The sequence below is a fragment of the Gymnoscopelus braueri genome (genome assembly GCF_963280865.1).
Source record: "Gymnoscopelus braueri genome assembly, chromosome: 4".
Lineage (NCBI taxonomy): Eukaryota > Metazoa > Chordata > Actinopteri > Myctophiformes > Myctophidae > Gymnoscopelus > Gymnoscopelus braueri.
The window spans coordinates 32,912,999-32,939,536 of NC_137605.1; the positions used below are offsets into that span (position 1 = coordinate 32,912,999).

At 40.1% G+C, this 26,538-nt stretch overlaps 1 protein-coding gene across 2 annotated transcripts in view; it reads left to right on the forward strand.

Moving 5' to 3' along the window:
- LOC308083160 (atrial natriuretic peptide receptor 1-like) overlaps positions 1-24,365 on the forward strand; it is an 84,824-nt gene extending 60,459 nt beyond the window's left edge. For both annotated transcript variants that reach the window (XM_080425330.1, XM_080425329.1), the window contains 17 exons: positions 980-1,071; positions 3,123-3,258; positions 4,522-4,603; positions 4,867-4,984; positions 5,882-5,956; positions 6,218-6,295; positions 6,747-6,851; positions 7,499-7,570; positions 8,131-8,290; positions 9,346-9,501; positions 16,381-16,549; positions 17,606-17,752; positions 18,540-18,663; positions 19,991-20,059; positions 20,848-21,022; positions 21,507-21,605; positions 22,194-24,365. In XM_080425330.1, the coding sequence (XP_080281456.1) occupies positions 980-1,071; positions 3,123-3,258; positions 4,522-4,603; positions 4,867-4,984; positions 5,882-5,956; positions 6,218-6,295; positions 6,747-6,851; positions 7,499-7,570; positions 8,131-8,290; positions 9,346-9,501; positions 16,381-16,549; positions 17,606-17,752; positions 18,540-18,663; positions 19,991-20,059; positions 20,848-21,022; positions 21,507-21,605; positions 22,194-22,345 (2,009 nt within the window). In that variant the 3' untranslated portion in view covers positions 22,346-24,365. The remainder of the gene's footprint in view (positions 1-979; positions 1,072-3,122; positions 3,259-4,521; positions 4,604-4,866; positions 4,985-5,881; positions 5,957-6,217; positions 6,296-6,746; positions 6,852-7,498; positions 7,571-8,130; positions 8,291-9,345; positions 9,502-16,380; positions 16,550-17,605; positions 17,753-18,539; positions 18,664-19,990; positions 20,060-20,847; positions 21,023-21,506; positions 21,606-22,193) is intronic.
- The last annotated feature ends 2,173 nt before the right edge of the window (positions 24,366-26,538 follow it).

Below are 26,538 nucleotides of genomic sequence, written 5' to 3' on the forward strand. Positions count from 1 at the left end.
GTCTCTATTTATTTATGTATGCCCTTCCCAATCTCTCTCCTTCTCTCCATATCCACTTACACTGTTCTCTCTTGCTCTTGCTCTGTCAAGGAAAGTGGAAAAATAATATACGTAATATATTGGCCGCTTGCAAAAAAGAAAAGGATCTGCAAGCTGTGTGTATCGCTCTCATTCTCACACTCGTATTCACGCTTGTTTTCCGGTTCGTTCCCCCACCTGCTCCCCATCTTTTCCTCATTCTGATGCATTCACCGTTTTTCACTATTACGTAACACAAAGTCATTTAACTATGATGTCGAAATCCGAGGCTCAGCTGCTCATGCATTGCTGCGTCCAAATCCAGATGAACCATCACAGGTTTTTGCCTCATTTACCCATCTCACCTCCCGGATCACGGCCTGATATCACTCATTGACAGGTTCTCTATTCACTTGTTAATGAGGCCTTCATTTTTGTATTTAGTGGATCATAGTTCAATCATCAAGGCAATCGAATGCACAGTTGAGCTGCTTCAGTACCCTACGCTGGATACTGAAATATTAAACACAAATAAACAGACAGCCTCATTATATTTCTGCAATGCTTCACGGCTCAACTAACAAGTAGAATTCTCGCTTCTGCCCACAGTTTGTGGGCTACTGGACAGTGGGCTTGTGCAGGATGTCATCGGTGTGTGTGTGTGTGTGCACACGCGTGCGTGCGTGCGTGCGTGCGTGCGTGCGTGCGTGCGTGCGTGCGTGCGTGCGTGCGTGCGTGCGTGCGTGCGTGCGTGCGTGCGTTTTGTGCGCGCGTGTGTGTGTGTGTGTGTGTGCGTGCGTGCGTGTTAGAAGATACTGGAAGAAGCTATCTTCTGGGCTCTCTCTTTGACCCGGTCGTCCCTGACCGGATGTATCCAAGGGTTATGACTTGTCTCTGACCTAAAGAGCATTTGAATGAAAATCTCTAACATCATGATGTACAAACTTTGTTTTTCTTTCAGGTGTGACAGGAGTGGTGCACATTGATGAAAATGGTGACAGAGAGACTGACTTCGCCCTGTGGGACATGGACACCAACACAAGTACCTTCCAGGTCCCTATTACAAATACTGTACAAGATAATAATAATAGCATCAGTTGATGTGATATATGATGCAATACAACAGTATGAGACAAATGATAAGATTTGACTTGATGATTGTGTTGGGTCATGTACTAATGAACTTCATGCCGAGCCATGAAAATGAACAATAATGTTGTTGGATCTTATTTTGTGGTGCTGTCTGTTCACCAGTCGCCCTCACCCCACAGCCCGACTTACATTCCCACATTATTATTACGTTACACTTCTGCATTCATGCATTTAATCTCACCATACAGCAGTCCCACCTAAAGTTACAATGCACTTACTCTGCAAATGCCTAAGTTAGCTCTTTGTTTGCAACTGTGCATTTACTGTGCATGTGTGTCTGTGTATTTGTATGTATGTGTGCGAGAGAGAGAGAAAGTGTGCTATGTAAGCAGGTGTGTGCATGTGATTCTCAGCAGTTGTTTTTCACTCTGTCTCCCTCTCAGTATTTTATCTCTTCCGTTTTAGTGCACAGTGCACACACATTCTCCCATGCTATTTCATAGTGTCTACTGTTACTGTATCAACCCACACAAAACATCACATCTCTCTTATTCTACCACGTTTGTCTGGATCTTTTTCTTTCTCCTCATCACTTTCCTCTTCTCTGTCACTTTCTCTTGCTTTTTCACTTTCTCACACCTCTTAATCTTTAACCTCGCCACTCTATCTTACTTACATATTCATCCGTCCTCTTTTCTCTCTTAGTTTCTCCTCGCTTTCTCTTTCTCCTCTAACCTAATACCTGTGTCTGCTAAGATTGAGCCAGAGATTTGTAAAGGCTGCCAGGCTGTATACTCCACGTCTGTGTGCTTTAGACAGGAGCCCCTAATCCTCTGTACACTGGCAGTCAGTCAACAGGGATTTGAACAAAACCACCTTGTACTGTAGATCATGCAGAATGTATGCAAAGCTGAAATTTACCAGATATGTTGAAAAACACATGTCGTAGTCAAACATACTGTAGCATATGTACTGTAGGAGCAGGGTTTTTTATTTTATTACATATTGGTCCTTATGTGTTTATTATTTTAATGGTCTCTGTGGGTGTTCATTTTCATCTACAGTAGATTCTTTCTCAGTTCATCGTTGCTCCGCTCCTTGCCACACTCCAACATGTTTGGTTGAAAAACTTGACAAGCATAATAACTTTTGTAATGGTATTGCTATGGTTTCATTATGGAAACAGTAATTGAAGTCCTTGGCTGACAAAAAGATGAAAGTCTTTTTATGGACTTGCAATGACTTCAAGTAATCATGATGATGATGATGATAATGATTATCGTTAAAGCAGCATTAGGTTACCTGCTTGTTTAACAAAATATTGTAGTTTTTGGAGACATTTTTACATTCTTTATTACATTCTGGCAGCTAACAATAATTCAAGTGCTCTGACACAAAGGCCCTCAGCCAGCCTTTCAAAAATCTCACTGTGCCCTTTAATCACTAACCAAACCACACAGCTCTGCAAGGAGAGAGAGAAAGCGAGAGAGAGAACCAAAGTACCATGTACCACTCTGACCTTGATTTCTCAAAGAAACATTAAGCCTTAATGCACTTAAGGTTCTGAGTGAAAGGAGGAAGGGGTGAACATTTTAAGGTGTCATGTTTAATGTTCTGAGAGTTCTGGCAATTTAAGTATCATGGACAAATAAGGCAAAAATCTCTCCTACTCAGAGTAGAGAGCCAATGTGTGTCTATGCACAAGCCCCAAATGGATGATGGATCATAATTCCAAAACTAGAAAGGGTCCAGGTTTCTTTGAAGGTATTCCAAATAGACCCTTACAGGTTTATACAAATGGAACCAAATGGAGCCGTCAGGGTCCATTTGGTTCCATTTGTACAGGTTATGGTTTGGTTATGACGATCCTTGAAATTAAAATGTCTGAGAACAACTGCCTTAGATACAGTATGACAATAAACAACCAACTCGGATTTCACAGTTTGTCACTCAGATTTTGTTACATTTCACATTTCGGCCTAGTATTGTTATAATTATTTTTTTTCTTCCAGATTGTATTGTTGTATAACAGCTCAGAGGAGCAGCTGACAGCCGTGCCAGGAATGTTCCTCCACTGGCCAGGGGGCACTATTCCTCCTGACATCCCTCCTTGTGGCTTCAAGAATGACAACCCTGTCTGCCTGGCAAGTCAGTACAGTAGATTACTACTCACAGCTTATACAGTAAAGACAAAAGATGACTGAAATATATTGAAACTGCAATTTCACTGTTACGTCGTTTTTGTTATTGAGTAGGTTTCATGCACCTTGGCCCTTGAAGCACAGTTCATTTCATAGGTATTTTCAAAATACATCTAGCTAGGCCTGACCTCGACTAAGTCGACTAGTCGACTGGTTAGTTGCGGGGGGTCCGAGTCGACTACGTGTCCCTTAGTCGACTTTTTTTTTTTATGGGCCAAAAATGTTTTAAATTGTTTTTTGGCCAAGTCTACACCTGCAACCACACGTAACTTCCACTTTATTCTTCTTATTCCTCGTCTTTGTATTGGTATTGTTTGTGTTGGAGCGCCTCAGTGCGGCTGCAGAGTTCATGTGCAACCTCTTCCAGAGAGAGATAGAGACACTAGAAACTCTGCTGGAGACACAAAACAAACTGTGTAGACTTGGCCCTTTGAAATAAAATGTATTTTGGCCCAAAAAAAAAAAAAAAAAAAGAAGTTTTTTTTTTATTTATTTTTTTATATTAGTCGACTGCCAGTCGACTATTGGCAATTAGTCGCCAATTAGAGTCGACTAAACAAATCCTTAGTCGGGGACAGGCCTACATCTAGCAGACATCTGCTTTTTCATTCAACATACTGTAGTAATATGAACATTGGATACAATACTAACTGCTCCTTCTATCACAGCGCAAAGGTCTCACACACACACACACACTCACACACTCACACACACACACACACACACACACACACACACACACACACACACACACACACACACACACACACACACACACACACACACACACACACACACACACACACACACACTTTTACTTTTGATACTTTATACTATTCCACTACATCTCATAGGCAAATATTGTACTTTTACTCCGCTACAATTATTTGACAGCTTTAGGTACACGTTGATTTTTAGTATTAATACAAACCCATATTCTATACTAAACCAATTCAAAAATAGCCGATCCACAAGCTTGCAACGTGTCGCATTGCGACTTGTAGTTCTGCTATTTTCAAAACAATTGGGAAAATGCACTTTTTCTTTTGTGTTTTGATGCCAATACTTTTGTACTTTTACTCAAATACTCTACATTGTGGCATTGCTACTTTTACTTGAGTATCAAATTTCTTCCACCACTGTAAACGGTACATGCGCGTTCAACAGTATGTATACCCTGTGTCTGACCCCCTCCCCCTCCCTCTCTCAGAGACGATCACTATCCATCAGATGGTGTCCATCGTTGTGTTCTTCATCATCATCATGATCACCATCACCGTCTTCATCTACAGGTGAGAGCTGCTTCCTGTTGTCCGAGTCAGAGGTCACTGGTGGTGACAGTCATCATTTCAAATCTGTCAACCATTCTTTCTGTTTTTCCCCACATCTTTTGGTTTCTTTGTTGAAAAATTCTGACACACACACACACACACACACACACACACACACACACACACACACACACACACACACACACACACACACACACACACACACACACACACACACACACACACACACACACACACACACACACACACACACATCCAAACAGGAAGTTGAAGTTGGAGAATGAGCTAGTGGCTCAGCTGTGGAGGATCCACTGGGAGGATCTTCAGATGAGTAACCTGGAAAAGGTTCTGCGCAGTGGGAGCAAGCTTACCCTGTCTCTGGTCAGTACACATCATACGGTACATACAGTAGCCATGCACCCATGCACGCGCTGCCTCCCCCTGGTCATCCGGGGCGCCCGATGGAGGGGAAAGGAACTGACCCTGTCAGGTGATAAGAAGCAGCCTGCTCAAGGAAGCATGAGCTCATTGCTGGCTGAGGGAGAGTAGCGCCCAGGATTACAAGCTTAGGCAATTGGCACTGGGTGAAAAATGGGTTACAAAATCGTGGGATAAAAAATAAATAAAAAATAAAATGTTGGCTTTCCATGCGGGAGACCTGGGTTCGAATCCTGGGCGTTATATTGGTTAGGGTTTCCTGGTGGGGGAGGTCAAAAGGAGGGTGAGTGTTGCTATAATGGCTCAGAGCCTCTAACTTAGCTTAATTCCTCTTTAGGCTAGTGGTTAAGATTGGCTTTAAAGTTCCACGCGGGAGACTGGGGTTCGAATTCTGGGTGTTACGTGTGTGTGTGTATGTGTGTGTTTCATCAATATTCTTATTGTCACATGCTTACAAAACAGCTGTCGCGAGTTCCAACTTTCCAGCCATTGAAATTCTTATAGTTATAATAATAGCAATGGTAATAGAATAAAAAACCAAGAAGACTCAAAAGTCAGAATGAAGTAAAATAGCAAAATAAGCAATATGAGAGTATACATAGCCTACAGTATATTAGACAATGGTGTGCAATTAGTATTAGATACAACAAATATTTATAGCAAGAATAGTAATGAAATAAATAATAGCAGCGGTGCAGTACAATACTGAAAAGTGTGTGTGTGTGTGTGTGTGTGTGTGTGTGTGTGTGTGTGTGTGTGTGTGTGTGTGTGTGTGTGTGTGTGTGTGTGTGTGTGTGTGTGTGTGTGTGTGTGTGTGTGTGTGTGTGTGTGTACACACAGAGGGGCTCCAACTATGGCTCCCTGATGACAGGGGATGGAAACTTTCAGGTGTTTGCCAAGACTGGATACTACAAGGTCAGTGTGTGCTAAACATTTATTATGAGCGGACATTATGTGCAGACAGCAGAAATTGCTCTAAGCAATATTTATGAAAAATATCCAGAACTTTTTCACATAAGGAAAGAGAGAGAGAGAGAGAGAGAGAGAGAGAGAGAGAGAGAGAGAGAGAGAGAGAGAGAGAGAGAGAGAGAGAGAGAGAGAGAGAGAGAGAGAGAGAGAGACAGAGAGAGAGAGAGAGAGAGGTCTCTTGACATTTAATTCCTTGTAACCCTCCAGGGAAACATTGTGGCCATTAAATATACCAACAGGAAACGCATCGAGCTCACCAGGAAGATCCTGTTTGAGCTCAAACATGTGAGTACCTGATGGATTGATGTGTTTGAGTGTCTTTGAACTCTGATAACAAAGAGCTGCTCACAAAGATAGGATAAACAACACAAAAAACACATCACATTTTTTGTTACAACTTAAAGTTCCTGAATGGAAACAAGTCCCCGGGACTTTTTTTGTTTATCATTTCTCCCTTAATGTCTTACTGTACCATGTTTACAGTACATTTCTGAATTGAAGTATTCAATCAATCAATAAATACAAAATATAGCCGTCGTTGTTCTAGTGAACAATCCGCATGATAGAACCTATTTGACAGCCATATTAAACGCAATTTGAAATAAATATAGTGACCTTGAGCAAGACAATGAACAATAGCTGCCCACTGGGTGAAATGCAGAGGTTAAATTCGTGCAAATGTATTTGACCAATGCAACTTTCACCTTCCCCTTCCCCCTCTCCCCTGTTGGCATAGATGAGAGATGTTCAGAATGAACACCTTACACGTTTCATTGGAGCCAGCATAGACACCCCGAACATCTGTATCATCACTGAATACTGTCCTAGAGGGAGTCTGCAGGTATTGTATAATCACTGAATACTGTCCTAAATGGAATCGGCAGGTGATACAGTACATGCCTTTTCCCTTCCTCCTGTGTTTATCTGTTTCTACATCTGTAAGCACTTCCTTCCCCAACTCTGTTATTCTCCCATCTCCTCATCGGTCTCCCCCATCTTTCTTTCTTTCTTTTTTTTCTCCTTTTTTGGGCGGTGAAACCGCCCCTATATGTGAGGTTTGGATATTTGCACACCAAATCCTGCGCTGTGATTGGCCACCAGTGTACCCCCCTAACCCTGCACCGTGATTGGCCAATCACAGTCTATTCAGGACTGTGATTGGCTAGGGAAACATGACACATGTGCATAGTCCTATAAATAGGACTATGCACTTTAAAAAAACACATTTATGTTTTTTTTTAAGTGAATCACATCATTTTTTGTACATGATTGGTTGACTCCATTCAGTATTGTGATTAGCTAGCAAGACACCGCCCACTTCACACTGGGTGTGATTTTTATTTTCTTTCTTTCTTTCTTTCTTTCTTTCTTTCTTTCTTTCTCTTTCCATTTCACTGCATTTTCTCTTTCTTTCACTTTGCCATCACTGTTTATGTATCTATCAATGTGTAACTCAGTGTCTGCCTGCTCTCTTACGTTTGTCTTTAGGACATTTTAGAGAATGAAAGCATCACTCTGGATTGGATGTTCAAATACTCCCTCATCGTTGATATAGTCAAGGTACCTGTCTTTCTGATATTTTATCTACCACATATTGTACTGCATGTATTTGATATAGCTTACACTGTATCCTTTTCACTTAAACTCTGGTTACTTCTGTCAGTCGCAAGCCAATGGTGCATTGCTTGTTATCTCCATATACATTAATGAAGCCTACTTCAAAAAGAAGTCTTGCATCACATTCCTTTTGGCATGAGGAGAACATTTCCGCTGTGGATGTAAACAAGTACAGAGCTAGAACATCAGATGACAATAGAGACAATCAGTGAGTCACAGATGTATTACATAATAAAGGACACTGTGTATATATTTAAAATAAAAGTCCCAAGTGGATAATAATCTATTCGTGGTCTGTATAGACTTACTTCTGTCATCTACATTTACCCGTCCGTCTCTCTCTCTCAAACAGAGAGTAATAACTGGTGTCTATGGCCCTTGTTGTGTTTTCTCTGCAGCTTGTGTTTCAGTACAGTATGTGTGTACTGTCAAAGATGCTTCAGATACAGTACATTTATTATACTAGTGTTTAAATGTAATTTTGACTCTGTCTCTCTACTCAGGGCATGGCCTTTCTTCACAACAGTGTCATTTGCTCACACGGCAAACTCAAGTCAACCAACTGTGTGGTTGACAACCGCTTCGTCCTGAAGATCACAGACTACGGCCTGTCCAGCTTCCGTTCTGACGACGCTACAGAAGATGCACATGCATACTTTGCCCGTAGGTCTTTAGGTTCTCACACTTTTGAAGACACATCAAATCTCCAATTTGGAATGTCACACGATGATGTACTGTAGGAACAGAGTACCTGTCTATGGTACCTTTGTGTAGCTAATAAGGGAGTATGCAATCAGTAATCCAGATGACAATAATATAACATACCACAGTTTGATTTGCGATCCCTACAGAAAAGTGTGACCTTTCCCCAGATGTTTTTCTCTCCCTTGATTCTTATCCATCCTCATTCCTCATTGCTCCTTCCTTTCTCACTGATCCCTTGCGTCTCTCCCTCCTTACCCTACACTTCCTCATCCTCTCAAATACTCCCTCTACCCCTCTCTGCCTCCTTCTCCCAATTCAAAAGAGCTTTATTGGCATGAGAAAACATACGTTTCCATTGCCAAAGCAAAAGTGAAGCAAACAATCAAAACAATACAATGTACTGTATGTACAATTAAATATTACATATATATGGGAATAAATAAAAGTGTAAACATTGCTGTGTTACATTGCAACTTAGGGAAAATACTAATTATATTACGAAACTATAAAGGTTGTGCATTTTCTGTCAGAAATAGTTATACATCCATATAGGAAACGATAGTTTGGTATAAACTTTTGAATGTTGCCAGCAGTATTTCAATGTTTTGCATTCCCGTGGTATAAAACCTTTGCGACAAATAGCAGCAATTTATTCAAATGTGCTTAAAGGCATTAATTGCTCTGTTCATATGTATAGTATTTCTATGTACCGAGGTCATTTGGTGTAAACAGTGCAGGGACACAGGCAATGATTTGTAGTCCTTAAGGTGGTCGTAATCCATTAGACATCCTTCTCCTGTCACAACAGCTCACAAATCTTGCTGCTGCGTTTGCACATTGTTGTTCTTCACCCAACAGATATGGGAGGTTTTTGTCCTTTTGTCCTTCTCCCTCCCACCCTTCCTTTCTTCTCCTCCTTTCTTTCCATTCCTGTAACCACCGACCATCTACCTCACGTTGCTCCCTGCTCAACCCCTGTTTTCTCCCTCCCCACTGCCCTCCTCTGCTGCCAGGGAGGTTATGGACGGCACCGGAGCTGTTGAGGATGGAGGTTCCCCCATTGGCCGGTACTCAGAAGGGGGACGTCTACAGCTTTGGCATTATTCTCCAGGAGGTGGCTCTGCGCCATGGAACATTCTTCTTGGAAGGAGAACCCCTCAGCCCCAAAGGTACTACTGCAGTATTAATAGCTATTATTATCTGGATCTTGTGATCATGTCTATGTCTATGTTTATGTCTTGTGTATGTATGTTTACTGTGTCTTGGAGTTTCTTATTATTATCTGCTGTAACATAAATTACCCAAGTTGGGACATAATAAACTTGAACTTGAGTGCTGCAGGAACATATTCACATAATATACAGTACATACTGTACACATAAAGCACTAACACACAACAAACAAAAAGAGTCCCATGTGCCTCTGATGTCATGGGTTCAGCTCCACTTTACGACGTGTTGCCTGCAAATGAATGTGTTAATTGGCAGCATTTGGGATTTCAGTGTAGCCCCTTCAATGGCAGGACTTAGGTACATACTGCACATATAGTTCTGTATGTTATACTTTAAAAGTGATATAGGTTTTATATGATTAACATTATATTCATGATATAAACAATTGCAAATGCCTTCATTATAGATTGACTTGTCTTTCACCCCAGCTTATGGGACATTACCATCACTATGGAGACTAGATTGAAATGGATGCGCTTGGTATAAATGCATCCTGGGTCAACTGCCTGTTCGTAATGGACTGTCACAGACCTGCGTTCACACCTCCACACTTGTTCTCACACTCACACATCCAACCATAGGACTGTGCGCATTTGTTGTGTGTTGGACATAGTTGTTATGGTACATTTTCTCATTTCAAATCATAGTATGAAGTGTGATTGAAAAGAGCCCATTACTATAGCTTTAGTTTGCATGCTCATAGGGAAATCTGTCATTCCAACTAGTAGAATTTATACTGCCAAAGAAAATAGTTTGGCACAAAAAAAATGGAAAATAGCCTTTCACCAAATTGACCTTTGAATTGTAGCCTGAAACAAAGTGATAATGTAGGGGAGAAAGGGTCAAAAGTAACACTTTTTACATAATTCACTGAATACTTGAAATATACTAGTCATCTTTTGTTTTAAGAAACACATATGTGTGCCCTAATTACTAAAACCATTTCTAAGCTTTCAGTCAGGACAAGACTAAAATATTACTTTTAATGCAATAAGTCAGCATATTACAATTGCCCCCGTGACGGGGGCAATTGTAACACTGTAAAAAATAAGTCATATTAACACACTATATCTCAAATAAAAGCACATCACTAAGTAATATGTATTTTTTATAATTTAATATTTTTTACTTAAGAATGTTTTATATATATAATTACAATTATTTATTTATTTTATTCGAATTATTTTATTTAGCGATTTAGTTTTTTCAAATGTATGTCTATTTTTTTTACATAAATGCATTTTTAATTAGCAATTTAGTGAAATTTAGTGAAATATGTTCATTTACTAACATAAAAGTATGTAATCCCAGACAAAAAATCTGCTTGCATTGAAACACAATGTTACAATTGACCCCGGTCACTGTGTTACAATTGCCCCCGATCGGCCAGCCATGATGAAATCCCATATTCTTGCTAGAAACACCTACAGTATACTATAGCACAGGCTGCTGATGTTAATTTGTGACCAATAACATAGAGATACAATTCATCTAGGTTTAAATTAGCTGTCATAAAGGACAACTTTGTTTTTTTACAACCAAGGTTTATGTTTTAGATTGTAATTAAAGTAAATAAAAGATGAGTGTTAAGATTTAAAAATGTACTGCTTTCTATAGTTTTAGCAATTTTCGCGATCTTTTTTACAGTGGGCGGGGGCATTCTGTCCGGTGGCTAAATATGGTATTTTTTTACACAATAACCCGGCGTTTTCTTTATTATTATTTACAGTAGCTCTTCTAGCCCCCAATAACTCACATCTGGCCATCAAAGACCACAGGACCTTTTTTATTGTGTAAAAAAGGCATATTTAGCCACCGGAATGCCCCCGCCCACTGTAAGAAATATCGCAAAAAATGCTAAAACTATAGAAAGCAGTAAATGAAAAAAAATAATAACACTCATCTTTTATTTGCTTTAATTACAAGCTAAAATATAAACCTTGGTTGTAAAAAAAACAAAGTTGTCCTTTAACTTAAGACAGCAGAAGGAAAATTCTGTACATTCAAATATTTACTTTTACACCTCAAAATCTTTTTTTGTTGAAAACTTCTGCTGAGATGAAATGATCATTCTACCCTTCCATAGGCTGAGAGAGGTCCCTACTGAGCATGTGCAGAAGAAGTCTCACCCCTCTAGCTTGTTTCTGACTAGAATTATTGAGTGTGTTACGTTTGCCTCCTGTTACTTTTGACCCTGGTCTCCCTTATTCCTTTCTCCACTGAAAACAATTCCCTGCCAATGAATTTTCCCTCATGAAAAGGCATTTTGGCATTTAGCAGACGCTCTTATCCAGAGTTCAAGATCGTAGGTGGTATGAACTATATTCAGCCAACAATAAGGTAAGGTACTGTACTGTAAGTGCCAAGAAACCTAGCATCTGTCTAAATAACATACTATCTAAATAAAAACTTGGCATACAGTATGTGGACAAGCCAGCAGCGTACATAAATCTAAATAATGCACATAGTACAAGTGAGTAACCTACAGTACATACATCTGGAAAATATAACTTTAACATAACATCTATCTAAGACAGTGGATCTCAAAGTCCGGTCCAGGGACCCTCAGGGTTCATTGGAGGGTTCCAAATGGACCCTTACAGGCCTGTTACTCTGAGAGTTAGTATGGGTGTCCTTGAAATTAAAACGTTTGAGAACCACTGATCTAAAAGGTAACACGCAATGAAAATGCAAATGCTAGGAAGTGAGATCTAGTCTGAAGAGGTATGTTTTCAGACTGCTGCAGAAGGTGAGAACCACTGATATAGCAACATAAGTTTTTTCAAAAAACTGTTAGGATTTAGAAGACATTTGTAGAATCCCCAGAAGCAAAGATTTGAGTTAAAACCTTTCGAAAAAATATACATATTCAAAGATTTTCACAAATTTAATTTTTATTAAAAAAATCACACCCTGTGTGAAGTGGGCGGTGTCTTGCTAGCTAATCACAATACTGAATGGAGTCAACCAATCATGTACAAAAGATAAATACATTTATTGAAACACTCTTTATGATGGACGAAACCATAACTTGAAAAAAACAAATTTATGTTTTTTTTCAAGTTATGGTTTCTTATATAGGGCTATGCACATGTGTCATGTGACACTGGCCAATCACAGTCCTGACTAGATTGTGATTGGCCAATCACGGTGCAGGATAATTGTACAAATTTCCAAACCTCACTTATAGGGGCGGTTTCACAGCGCAGGATATTTGTACATTTTTCCAAACCTCACTTATAGGGGCGGTTTCACCGCCCAAAAATCACACCCAGTGTGAAGTGGGCGGTGTGGTCATCACAGTGATGGAAGCTCACTTAAAAAAAAAATGTTTTTTTGAAGTGCATAGTCCTATTTATAGGTTATTAATGTCATCATGTGTCTCGCTAGCCAATCACAGTGCTGAATAGAGTCAGCCAATAGAGTCAGCCAATCACAGTACAGCTAGGGGTGTACTAATGAGCCAATCACAGTACAGCAAATGTGTACTAATGAGATGTCCCAACCCCACTTATAGGGGCGGCTACACCGCCCAAAAAATAGCAGATTGCCGCGCTATGAGCTTGTATATCTGCTATTTTTGAATAGTCAAAGAAATCTAAAATGACACAGATGTGTTCCCGGATTGAATGGGTTAAGCATACTGGGGGTAAGAGTCTAAGAGGCTTGGAGCGTTGGTCAGGGTGTCGTAGGGATGGGAGGGACAGACGTCATGCGTTTGCTGATCAAACTGTGCAAGAAGGTATGTAGAGAAACAGTATGTAGAGAAACAGCAAGAAACAAATTGCTACAACACAGAAAATAAATGCTATTACTATTATGATTATGTTTATTTTAATCACCTTTTCAAGTGAAAGTTATGGTCTTTGCCTTGCACCACAGTCAGAAAGTAACAGTTGTACGCAACTGAGCTTGGCCGGCATAAAGAGATATATAAAAGTCTCACGATTGCCAGCATAGTGTTAGGGTGTGTAGTACATAGGACCCAAAAGTAGAACAGCCGAACCAGGTTTACAAGCAAACGTCTTTATTAACGTTGAATTCAAAAATCCAAAATAATAAACTTAGGTAAGGCGGCTGATTGAAAGGCGGGCAGGCTGGCAGTAGGCGTGGAGGTACAGGATCTGAGACAGGGAGACAAGGAGTTAGAGATTGCCAAATACAGGAAAAAACTGAGGAGCTGAGGCACAGGTCTTTACCGGTCGACAACTGAATAATCTGGCAAGGGCTGGATACTAGAGCCAGGGATTTTATCTGCTGGGCTTGATGAGCAGATCACTCCCAGGTGAGCAGGCAGCTCCACAGCCCGATGATGGAATTGGAAGGTAACGCCCAGGCAGACCATCCCCACGCCCACACAGCACACACCAGACACATAGGAAAAAATGAGAAAACAGCCAGCCCATAACACATAGTACATTTACGTGAGTACTGTACTTAAGTACATTTCTTGAGGATCTGTACTTTACTTGAGTATTATTATTATTTTTGATACATATGACTTTCAATCCATTCATTACATTTCAAAGACAAATAGTGTACTTTTGACTCACTACATTACACTACACTACATTTCTAGGAATGGAATTAACAACTTAATCCCTATTTCAAAAATACTGAAAATAGCAGTTCTACAAGCGTTTCAGTGTGACTCGTTCTGAGCTTGTAGATCTGCTATTTTCACTATTATTGATGTTTTGAAATTTTCTGCAAATGGGGAAATGTCTACATTTTAATACAACAATGCATTAATAAAAATACATTTTAATTTGTACTTTTGAAATATTTTTAAACGCATGTACTTTTTAATACTTACATTTCCAGTTAAAGTACTGCTCCAGTACTTTAACTTAAGTACAAATGTTACTGAGCAACTTTCACTTGGGAGTAGGCTATCTTTACTTTGTACTGTCCAACACTGACAGTTACACACCAATGTACTGACTCATTGATTGGACAAGCAGAAAGCTGGGGAGACACTGTGACTCATGAAGATCTGTGTAATGAGAGATTTGGGGGAGATATTTTAGTCTGCATCGTGACAGACTCTGAATGAGGTGAATGAGAGCTGGATCATGTCACAGCTGTCTGCAATAGCACCCATGAGTGAGAGAGAGAGAGAGAGAGAGAGAGAGAGAGAGAGAGAGAGAGAGAGAAATAATGTTGTTTTTTTCCTGCATCCTGTGGCCAGCTGAGGTCATTCGCCAACTGGACAATGCATTTATTAGCAGCAACTATTAATAACTATCTCTATGTCCAGTTCTATCTTCTCACTTCACAAAGATCAATACATTTTCTTGTCTTGGGTGTTGTGGGCATATCGGCTATTTCCCCCAAACTATGTGTGTGTTTTGTCTGAATTGATCAGCAAATCATGAAAGCCAAGATTTTGTTTCATTAGAATCTGACCCGCTCCCAAGAACAACCAAAAGTAAGATTTTTGATATAGCACCTCAGCTTTCTAAATATGAACTCTAGATCATAATTTATTGGTACGATGGAGAGTAGGCATATTGGATATCAACTGATATCGAATGGGATATTTTTAGGTGAACTCAAGGACTCATGTGCTCTACATTGCAATCAGGGTTCAGGCCAAATGTGATTTGAATGAGCTGCAGAGAGCAGTGTGATTTTCGATTTGTACAATGTTGCTAATTGTACACATGGGATATGCTTATGGGAGTACTGAAAAAGATCCAAGCAAATAAAAATAGCTCTAACAACTTAATTTCCAATAGATGAGGTTTTTCTGGGGGGCTTTCTGGGTTCAGTAGCTAGCCGTTTACCCTGATTCCTAAATCCAAGTACCCCCTCTAGGGCAGTAGTTCCCAAACCTTTTAGCTGGAGACCCAAAATAGAAACTTGACGTTTCCCCAGGATCCAAACTAGCGAAAATGGCTGACAGTGGGGCATAGAGCAATACATCCATGATAGAGACCATCAGCTCGGACGAGCAGCTCTGCATTTGTTTACAGTTGTGATTGGACAGCTGATAAAAAAAAAGCACTTCACGTTATAAGGGCATTTCTGAAAACTATTTTCAACTTCTCAAAGTGCTCCGTTCGGCCAGAAAAGGCGCTCTGATTAACTCCTTATGAAAGCGACCAGAGTTGAAAAGCCAATCACCTTGATGCGTGTCGACTGTATTCATCAGCATCAGCAGTCACAGCAGTTTAAAGTTGTTATAAGACGACATGGCGGTTCTGCCCCCGAAGATGTGTTGAATTTGGCAGAGAATGAATTCTGAAACTGTGGATAAAAGAATAGGGATAAACAAATGAAAATGTTGTATCACTAATAAACCTTAGCTTAAAGGCCAGACCTCACCGATGCAATTAGTCGCAACTCCTTGCAACAAAACATTTTTAAGGCCAGTCCACAGCAATGCAACTCCTTGCAACTGCCATTGGAGATAATGGTTGCAAGTAGTTGCATTCATATTTTGTGGTGTCTGTAAAACGTATTGGTTCTTCATTAAAAGTATTATACTTTTATTGGTAATTTAAAATATCATATATAGAAAACTATTCATTGTTATACACTGAAATTAGTGATTTATCAGGGGGTTTCACACTTTAGCAAGGCACAAGGTATGCATGTCAGTGTCACGTTGTCATTAGGGTCTGAGCCTCCCCTAAAGGTCTGATCCTATAATATACCCTGGCATTAGGTGTGTGCTATTTCCAGCATATATTATGATTGTTTTCAAAACAAACATACTGTGACATAGATAACAATAAAAAAATTATATGTATAACCCATCACCACACCCTCATTATCCTACACTCAAACCTGTCCCTTCCCTTTTGGCAGAGATTATCGACCGGGTGATACTTGGAGAGTGGCCCTCGCTGAGGCCATCCATTGACCCCCAGTGCCACAGTCCTGAGATAGGCCAGCTGATGCAACGCTGCTGGGCAGAGGAGCCCACTGAGAGGCCAGAGTTTAACCACATCAAACTACTGCTACGAAAACAAAACACGTATGTAAACTAGAGGTGGTGTAAAGTACATTTACTCAAGTACTGGGGTATTTTTTACTTTACTGGAGTATTTCCAATTTTCAATACTTTTACTTCTACTCCACTACATCTCAGGCAAATATTGTACTTTTTACTCCACTACAATTATTTGAAAACTTTAGTTACTTTGTAGATTTTGATTATTATTACAAAACATACTTTACCCACTTCAGCCCTATATACAGTACGTTTCGGCCATTTTAAAATAGCCGATCTACAAGCTCACAATGCGTAGCGATGCGTCGCATTGTGAGCTTGTAGATCAGCTATTTTCAAAAGAGTTTTATACATTTTATACATTTGAAAACTTGTGAAATGTGACATTCTGCATAATGAGTACTCTCTACTTTTGGTACTTTAATTACATTTTGATACCAACACTTTTGTACTTTCACTCAAGTACATTTTGAATTCCTGACTTTTACTTGTAACAGAGTATTTCTACATTGCGGTATTGATACTTTTACTTAAGTAAAACATTTTAGTACTTTTTCCACGACTGACTAAAGGCCTCTGAAGGGCAGAGCGGCAGTGGCAGCCTGTGAGGACCTTTTTTCCTAGCTGAAAATGCAAGGCGCTCTCCTAAAAAACGCTTCCAAACACCCAGATAGAAACGGCAGATGTGAATGTGCAGTGCATCATAGACGCTCAGAGCCTCGTCACGCTGCTTGCATTTCCAACATAGTGTAAATTTATGGTGCTCCCGTTGAAAAAAAATCTAAACATATGCCGTGCTCAGGGAAAAAGAAGAAAAAAAAGAACGCCTGAAACCCGAATGAAATATTCGCGTGGGGAGAGGTGAAGAGACCCTTAACTGCCAGCAGTGCATGTTACTTCCTTTCTCTCATGTACCGTATATCTCTCTCTGTCTCTCTCATGCTCTTCATCTGCCTCACATAGTGAGATAAGCATGACCTTATCCTGCCTGTGAGAGACAGTGGCGTTTAAGCATACTGTGCAACAGTATACACTTGTGTGCTTGGACCTGAACCTCTGTCTGTCCATCTGTGTGTGAAGGGAGTCTAGAACCAACATCTTGGACAACCTGCTGTCCCGTATGGAGCAGTATGCCAACAACCTAGAGGAGCTGGTGGAGGAGAGGACCCAGGCCTACCATGAGGAGAAACGCAAGGCAGAGGCCCTGCTCTACCAAATTCTACCACAGTAAGAGTCAACCATAATGTTATTATTCCAAATATTACCATAATCACTGTCAATTACACACTCAGAGTCACTGTACATTACTGTTTGGTTGAAAAGTAACACGAACATATCATGTACAGTACTGTCCTAACACCATCCTTTAAGAGTCGTTACAGACGGGGAGTGGTGGACACGGGCGTTTTCGTTCGGATCAGCGTGGATCGCGCCGCGATCGTTGTTGTTTTGTCCTCCTGCGCCTAGCGGGGAAAACAAAACTTCTCTGCGCGTCCCAAATAATCGCCCGCCTCTCATTGAAAATGAATTGCATTGCCGCTCCCCGTCTGAAACTATATGATACAAACCATTTATTTGGCTACCTTTTCTAGTCTTACATGCTCTTGAAATGTGCTCTAACCCTTACTCTGTACAGACGTGCAGCTACTGTAGAGTTGCAATAATACATTTGTTAAAGGTTTCATGACATTCTGGTTTACAAAACATTAAAAGTCTTTATCATGGTCCTTCAAACGTGTATTAAAAGGTTTTAACTGAAAAATCCACTTCAGTAAGCCATTCAGTTCAGAAAACCTTTAAAAAAAGCCAGAAAAATTATGATTGATGAAACCTTTACGGTGCAAACCCTTAACAGACTGTTTTCTCACCCTTCCAGTAATTTTGACTTAAACCTTGGTTGTGACCTTGAACGTTTTGACCCAAAAGTTTATCATTCGACCATCCGTTCTTGAGTTATTTTGCTAGCAGACAGATTGACAGCCATGCATTTGCTACCCTTCTCTTCCTCCTCCAGTTCTGTAGCAGAGCAGCTGAAGCGAGGGGAGACTGTCCAAGCAGAGGCATTTGACTCAGTCACCATCTATTTCAGTGATATAGTAGGCTTTACTGCTATATCAGCTGAGAGCACACCCCTGCAGGTAAGTAGAGAATAATAGAGCAAAGTAGAACTGAGCAGAGTATGACAGATGATTAGGAAAAGCAGTCGGTCATCATCTATGTACTTCAGAGACATGGTGACAAAAGATACATACAGTAGTAGTACAGCTACATATGCTGAGGAATAGACCCATATTCTACAGTAGGATATCCTAGTCCTATTATGCTCATCGCTTACTGTAGCCATATGGACTAAACCACTTTGGACCTGGTGTCCCTATTTTGGGCATTTTTTTATAGGCAAAATGCTAAATTTCCGAAAATGTAAACTTTATCGAAATTTCCCCAAATACTGAAAATAGCCGATCTACAAGCTACAAGAAGGGGACCAAGTAAAGACCCCAGGGGGACCCCGGTCAACAAAGTATATAGAGCTTAAGTCATTAAATGATTAACCATGACCTCATTGATTTGCATCATTACTTTCTCTATGTGCTTATTTTCAATGCCTTAATATAATCTAGTAGTAATCATATTTGTCATTGACCTCAGGATAAGAGAATGATGCGAAACCTGCAGAGCTAGTTCAGGCAGACAACTCAAAGGAGCTCATTCTTCTTGCTGCTGCTCTGCCATCTTACTGCTCTGTTATGCTGCTGCTGCTCTTCTGCTGCTTTGTGCTCTGCTCTATGAAGTTTTTTGTGCTCCCACCACCACCCCAGCATCCACCTGTGGGCCCTGTTTCTATATGATTCCCATATGGGTGTCTTTCATTCCCTGTAAGATCTATTTGATAAATTATTTATTATAATATTTCATGCTTACAGGTCCAGGGAATGAAGGAAATGAGACAGAGCCTTGATGCCAAATATGCTTATAAATATTTATGCTAAATATATTTAAATTTATGCTCAATAAATATTTATTCAATCCAAGAGTTGTCTGACTGAACTGCACTTCTCAATTAGGTAGCACAGTGTACCTCTAGTCTGTTTTCTCATGACATTGTTTGAGAAATTGGTCAGAGTTTGTAGAAATGAGTTATGTGACCATTACTCTCAGAATTCCTTGCAAGTTCTGTCATACTCCCATAGCTACAGCTATAGATAGCTGGAGAAACATAGCTGGATAGCTGTTTGAAAAGAGTAATGACCAAATAAATGAAGTAATAAGCAAAGGCTAAGACAAAGCTGGTGTTAATTTCTCAACAAACTCACATAACAAGAAGACTGGATGTGGAAAAAAAAACGTTTTTCTTTTATATATATAACTGTAAATAACAAGGTTGTTGGCTGGATGTTCAATAGTATAAGCTTTGAAGAATTCTCCACCATGTATGAACTTGTCCTATATCTGTCAACCCTTCAGGTGGTGACCTTGCTGAATGACCTGTACACCTGTTTTGATGCCATTATTGACAACTTTGATGTTTACAAGGTACTAGCATGTGAAGACATTAATTCATGATTCAAATTTTGAAAGCATTTTGTCTCTTTCATCGCAACCAATAGAAATACAGTATGTGCCCACTAAAGCAACATGCAGTTTATAATTATTAATTTGTATAAGCAAATACTCTTAAGACAGCAGGTAGGCCACATTTAATGTAAGACTGATTGACTAAAAATAGATCCAATAGTAACTATTGTGACTCCCAATCAACAGTTGTCTTTCCATGTTTTTCTTTTGTGTTTGTCTGTAACTAAAAAAACAATAAGAATTTAAGTGACATATCTCTATTACTTTATATTTTCTATTATTTATTATATTATAATTAAGCAATAATACACAGTTATTGGTAGTTGTGTGCTGTAGCACACATATGCACGAGGAAGAATGCTGTAGTGCACCAGTGCCAATATCTTACAGTACATCAGCATGATCTCAAGTGTATTATAGCAATACCAGTTTAATCAGTAAAGATTAGAATGTGAAAAAAAAGTGAAAACTATTTTCATCAGATATTATTGGCACTCATTAGAATGCCTCTTAGCCAATCAATCACAATGCAACTGTGAACCAACTGTGGTTGCCTATAAATTGTGTTATTGCCTTTCTCAGATAGATCTATCACTTGTCTATCACTGGTGTCCTGTAGCCTCTTATTTCATCCCTACAAGACAGGGGACAAAATCTTATGAAATGGTTGACCTGTCTGTGGTGCGAAGCGTGTCTATGTACTGAAAGTTTGGAAAACTGCTGTGCTTGTCTTCTGGTGCCCCCAGGTGGAGACCATTGGTGATGCATATATGGTAGTGTCGGGTCTGCCAGTGAGGAATGGTAAGCTCCATGGTCGTGAGATTGCCCGCATGGCCCTAGCCCTGCTGGATGCAGTCCGCACGTTCAAGACCCGCCACCGACCTGACCAGCAGCTTAAACTACGCATCGGAATCCATAGTGGTAAGATAAGACGGGTTACTTTATTTGTTTTATTTTCTACAGTTTTTATTTATTTTAACCATATAAACACAAGTAGAGTAGGCTAGATTTTTTAAGTATTGAGATTTAAAAATATATTTGAAAATAGTTGACAGAAACAACTAAACATGCTAATATCCACTACACAATATATGCTGCTTATTTGCAATGGCAAATACAGTCTATTTTAAGTACAAGCAATATTGAGTGCATAATTAGAGATATGTTATATAGAAAGCACATCTGAGTTATTTTTTGGTCTGTTCTTCATCCATTCATTGTCTGTGCAATTTGATTTGTGTACGTGTGCGTGTGTGCGTGTGTGTGTGTGTGTGTGTGTGTGTGTGTGTGCGTGTGTGTGTGTGTGTGTGTGTGTGTGTGTGTGTGTGTGTGTGTGTGTGTGTGTGTGTGTGTGTGTGTGTGTGTGTGTGTGTGTGTGTGTGTGTGCGCGCGTGCGTGTGTTTAGGGCCAGTGTGTGCTGGTGTGGTGGGTTTGAAGATGCCTCGCTACTGCCTGTTTGGTGACACCGTCAACACCTCATCTCGCATGGAGGCCCATGGAGAGGGTGGGTCCACTCGTCTCCAACATCCATTTCAGGATGCTGACATTTTTGTATATTGGTACCAATGTCTGGTTTAGTACAACTTTCATTAGGCACTTAGACCATTCAGAGAGATTTTTGGAATGAAAGAAACGTCCAAATAGTGGGAGGGGTCGAGCCAATGTGGTTGGTAGATCAGACAGATTTACTAGCATTTGAATGGTGGCAGGTGGATAATTCCAACCTGTACCACAGTTACATCATAAAGAATGTTTGATGTGCAGTATTTTTTTTAATTCAGAATCACATTAAGCACAATAAAATGTCTATCTTTGTGTGTCTGTCTGCATCTTATGTCTTTGTGTGCAACTGTGTGCGTGTTTGTTTGTCTGTAAAGTATGTATAATTGAAAGTGTGTTTGTTTGTGTGTACTGTATCGTACAGTATGTCTGCATAGATGATATGTACTGTATGAATGTACATTTGTTTGACTATATATGCCTGAGAGCATGTGTCTGTCTGTCTGTCTGTATGTGTGTATGCTGTATACATCCACATGCATGTCTGTGTGGGTACGTGAATCTGTCTGCCTTTGTGTGCATCTCCATGCAGCCCTAAAGATCCACGTGTCGTCAACGACCCGTGAAGTGTTGCAGGAGTTCAACTGCTTCCAACTGGAGCTGAGGGGAGATATCGATGTCAAGGGCAAGGGTAAGATGACCACCTATTGGCTACTGGGAGAGATTGACAACGACAGCCAGTGACATGGCGTATAAGCAACATCAGATGGTAGAGAAGGGAATGAAGGAGATGAAGTGGCACAAGGACGCAAGGGAACGAAGAGAAATTAATGGACCAAAAATGGATGACGTAAACTCCCAAAGAACTGAACAAGGAGAGGCAAAAAGAGAATTGAGAAAACTGACAAAGAATGGCAGCGTGAGTGTGGATGTGCCGCACATATTATGACAATGAAAGCAAAGGAAGAACTCTGCCTCACAGGATCAAGGCACTGGGCTTGAAAAGAATGAGGCAAAAGGAATAATTGTTGTAATGGAGCCATTATTCCTGCCATCACGTCAAACAGTCTGTATGTCCTATTTCCATTCTTCTTTTCTTCATTTTCCTATGATACCACTTGTATTTTTTGGGTGTCTGATCTTAAAGGGAAGATCACCCCAAGATGATCTTCTGAAGGACAGAAGATGCACTACTTTGTGTAAATTATGATGACATCTAGTGATCAAATAGTGTAACTGCGTGCATACAACACCCATGAGTGTCCACCACTGTCTAGCTAACCCCTCATTCAGTGATGTCATCACCTCATTTAAAATTCTCTGTGTCAATCTTACTGTCCACATAATTGTCAACTTCTAGGTTAAAGTAACTTCTGATTACATGTACTAGTCCCCAGGTGTATCAGGGAAAGGGATGGATACCTGTCTCTTTTTTCACGGTGAAAGAATTAATTATTGTACCCATTTTGCCTTGTTAACCACTTAATTTTAAAATGTACTAGATTTTCAACTAACAACTGCTGTGTGTTTGAGAGAGAGGGAAAAGAGAGACAATTATGTGTGTCACATAGCAACTCATCTCTGTCTGACTTATTCAGAGCAACACAAAATATTTATGTTTCTCACCGTACGCACCTTAAAAAATGGTTTGACAACCAATTATTGTCAATGTATCTTCTGGAAAGATTTTTGGCATTTATGAGAATCGATATTACAGCAGCACCAATATACGAGTCTAAAGTACTTGTATTTTGTATTTCAGATACCTGTATCAGTAGTGTCACAGAGCAGCACCCTTTGAGGTGGTAGGCATTCAGTGGGCGCATGGACATTTCAGCAGGGCAGATGGCTTTGGGCCACAGGGCATTGAACCTAAAACTCTCTGAACTATAACCCTCTAACCACTGGGACAACCTACCACCTTGATGAATGTACCAAACAGTTTTCCTAATACTGTAAACCAGTTTAATGAACTGCTCTAGACAACAGCAGGAATCAACCGTGGTTAATGTGGATGAAACAAGTATTTCCTTGGAAAGGAGCTGCATTGATGAACTCATTTGTATGAAATAATCTCCTGCGACAGATATTTTGTTATAGTGCCATATTGTTTGTGTGGGAGCATCTCTCCGCGGAGATCTACCTGAAGAGTCGTATTCCAAAATGCAATATACTGTATAGATGTTTTTGGAGAAGAAAATAAGTTCATTATTCAATATCTCTAAAATATAAAGGATCTGGGTTGTAAAGTGTTGTCCACAAAGGATGAAAGTTGAAAGTTACCTTTCTATCCTATGTAAAAGTTCTATGTATTTTGTCTAGATTTTTCTTTTGTGCTCTCGATAATTCTATAAGAGCATATTACCTTTTTCAGAATGGTTGTTGGACATTGGAATTAAAGTTGACTCAAAGTTAATTAGGTTCTGTCTGTTTTACCTCATGGTATAACTATCTTACCATACCTTTTAAAACTTTTGGTTGCATTGTGTATGCAAAATTGTGTCAGTGATGATAACCCATCGTTTTTTGTTAGTTATTATCAAACCAGCGGTGTTGTACTGTGCATTAGTGACCTGGATAGAATGCTAGGTGTGTCTCAAATTTGTTTTAACCCCCCAACCATAAAGCTGCACATTTAAATATACAGTACATTTACCATTGATGACAATATTATCATCATTGTAGTTTTTATGTGGTGTGTTGGTGAGGGGGCAGTCAGCAGAATTGTCCTTCCACTTACAAAATAAAGGTTATAATACATGAAGCATAGAGTTATGGATTATATTTGGGTCTGAAGTGACCACATATCATTTCTGGCCCTAGTCTGTCTGTCTCTGTCTCTGTCTCTGTCTCTGTCTCTCTGTCTCTCTGTCTCTCTGTCTCTCTGTCTCTCTGTCTCTCTGTCTCTCTGTCTCTCTGTGTCTCTGTGTCTCTGTGTCTCTGTGTCTCTGTGTCTCTGTCTCTGTCTCTGTCTCTGTCTCTGTCTCTGTCTCTCTCTCTCTCTCTCTCTCTCTCTCTCTCTCTCTCTCTTCTCTCTCCTCTCTCTCTCTCTCTCACACGCACCCACACACATGCGCATACACACATCTACGGAAGGGTTTTGTATTTGCTAGCATTATTTTCGACCTAAAAAAGTGTACTTTTCTCTTCTTACCGGTATTCTTTTTTACCATGTAAAGCGGCTAAATTAGAAAAGCGCTATATAAATCTGAGGTATTATCTTACGTGGATATAAACCCCACCCGGAAAGTCAACATCATATCTTACTGTCACATTAGATTCGAGTCACTCGAGTCAATTGGCTCTGCCCATCCTGAGTTTCCAGAAGGTGGCATACCCGTTTCGTGTTCCAGTTAATTTTCCATAGCTTGTTTGATTTGCTCGGCACCAGATTTGAACCGGAAAACACATTTCTGGTTCAAATCCGCCAATAAAACAAAGCTATGGGAAAATTAACAAACAGGAAATGGGTATGTCACTTTCTGGAAACCCGGAACTACAATTATCACAAAGCCTGAGTGAAAACAAAAAGTGAGTAATTCCTAGTATTGCATACAAATTAGATCAGGGCTTTCATGTACTGCCTTCATTTCACCAGTAGAGGTCAACAGCTTAACTGATAATATTAGTGTTGAAATTATTATTATTAATCTATTATTTGTATTAATATTATTATTATGAATATGCAGTGTCCATGTTAAATGCAGCATATAAGTTGTATTTTTAATGCTCTGCTCTTGTTGAAAAGATCCTTCTCTTTAGGTACTGTAGGTCCTTGACTTTGTTAATAGGTAATCATTAGAAATTATTGTCTTCTGGAACAACAATGTAAAATTATCTGACCATGATACTGACAGATACTGACATGATACTGATTATTACGATCAACATATCAACAATATAAGCCGTATTCACATTATGAACTGTTATTACATTATGAGCAGCTACGTAAGGTTTGTAACACAGATTAGATTAACTGATTCCCACTATCGATATGCAATTTGGAAGGCACTGAGTCGACACCACAGTCATCGCACCATTCGGTGCAGGCACTCACCGCAAGTATTCGCTCAGCACACACCTCATTTTGGAGGTGTTGAAATTAACCCCTTGGGTGGGCAGTCGACGGCATTCGGCATCACTCGGCAGTCGGCAGGACACATGGCAGGAAAGTTTAATTTAAAACCATTACCAACCTTTGCCTCACACGACACGGTTCATGACTACATTAGCCTTGGCTCCAACGACGTGCAACATAACAGAAATGTAATCCTAAAATTGCGTAATCAGTCGATGGTGGGTAGACGTCACAAACGTAACATCCAGACTTGCGAGGCGTACCGTTGCTCCTATCTCCACCATACTTGGCACAAACACTGTTAACGGGTCTGCAATGAGAATAGTCACACCATGGGCCACATGTGGCCCCCAGGGGCCCTGTCAGAGGCACACCATTGCTCAAATCTGCACCAAACTTGCCACAAACACTGTTCAGGGGTCTGCCATGAGTCATGACAATAGCTTACTGTGTCAGGGGCCCCCAGGGGCCACACCCAGCTTACTGCTGCAATGGGCCCCTGAGGGTCACATGTTGTGCAGCCCAGCTTACTGCTGCCAGGGGCCACGTTGTCAAGGTGCACCGTTGCTCCGATCCGCACCAAACACTGTTCAGGGGTCTGGCATGACAATAGTAACACCAAAAAAACTAAATTGCACACATACAGTATGGGGCGCTACAGCAGTGTTACTGCAGTTTTTGACACTTCAAATGGCCATAACTCTGTTACCATTGCTCTGATCAGTGCAATATAGTGGCTTTAATATACACAGTAACAACATAAATGGCAAGTGGAATAATGAACATTAAATCACATTGATCCCAAATAGCATGTACAACGATTCCTCTAATTCAACAAGCTAAATTACACATAATAAAA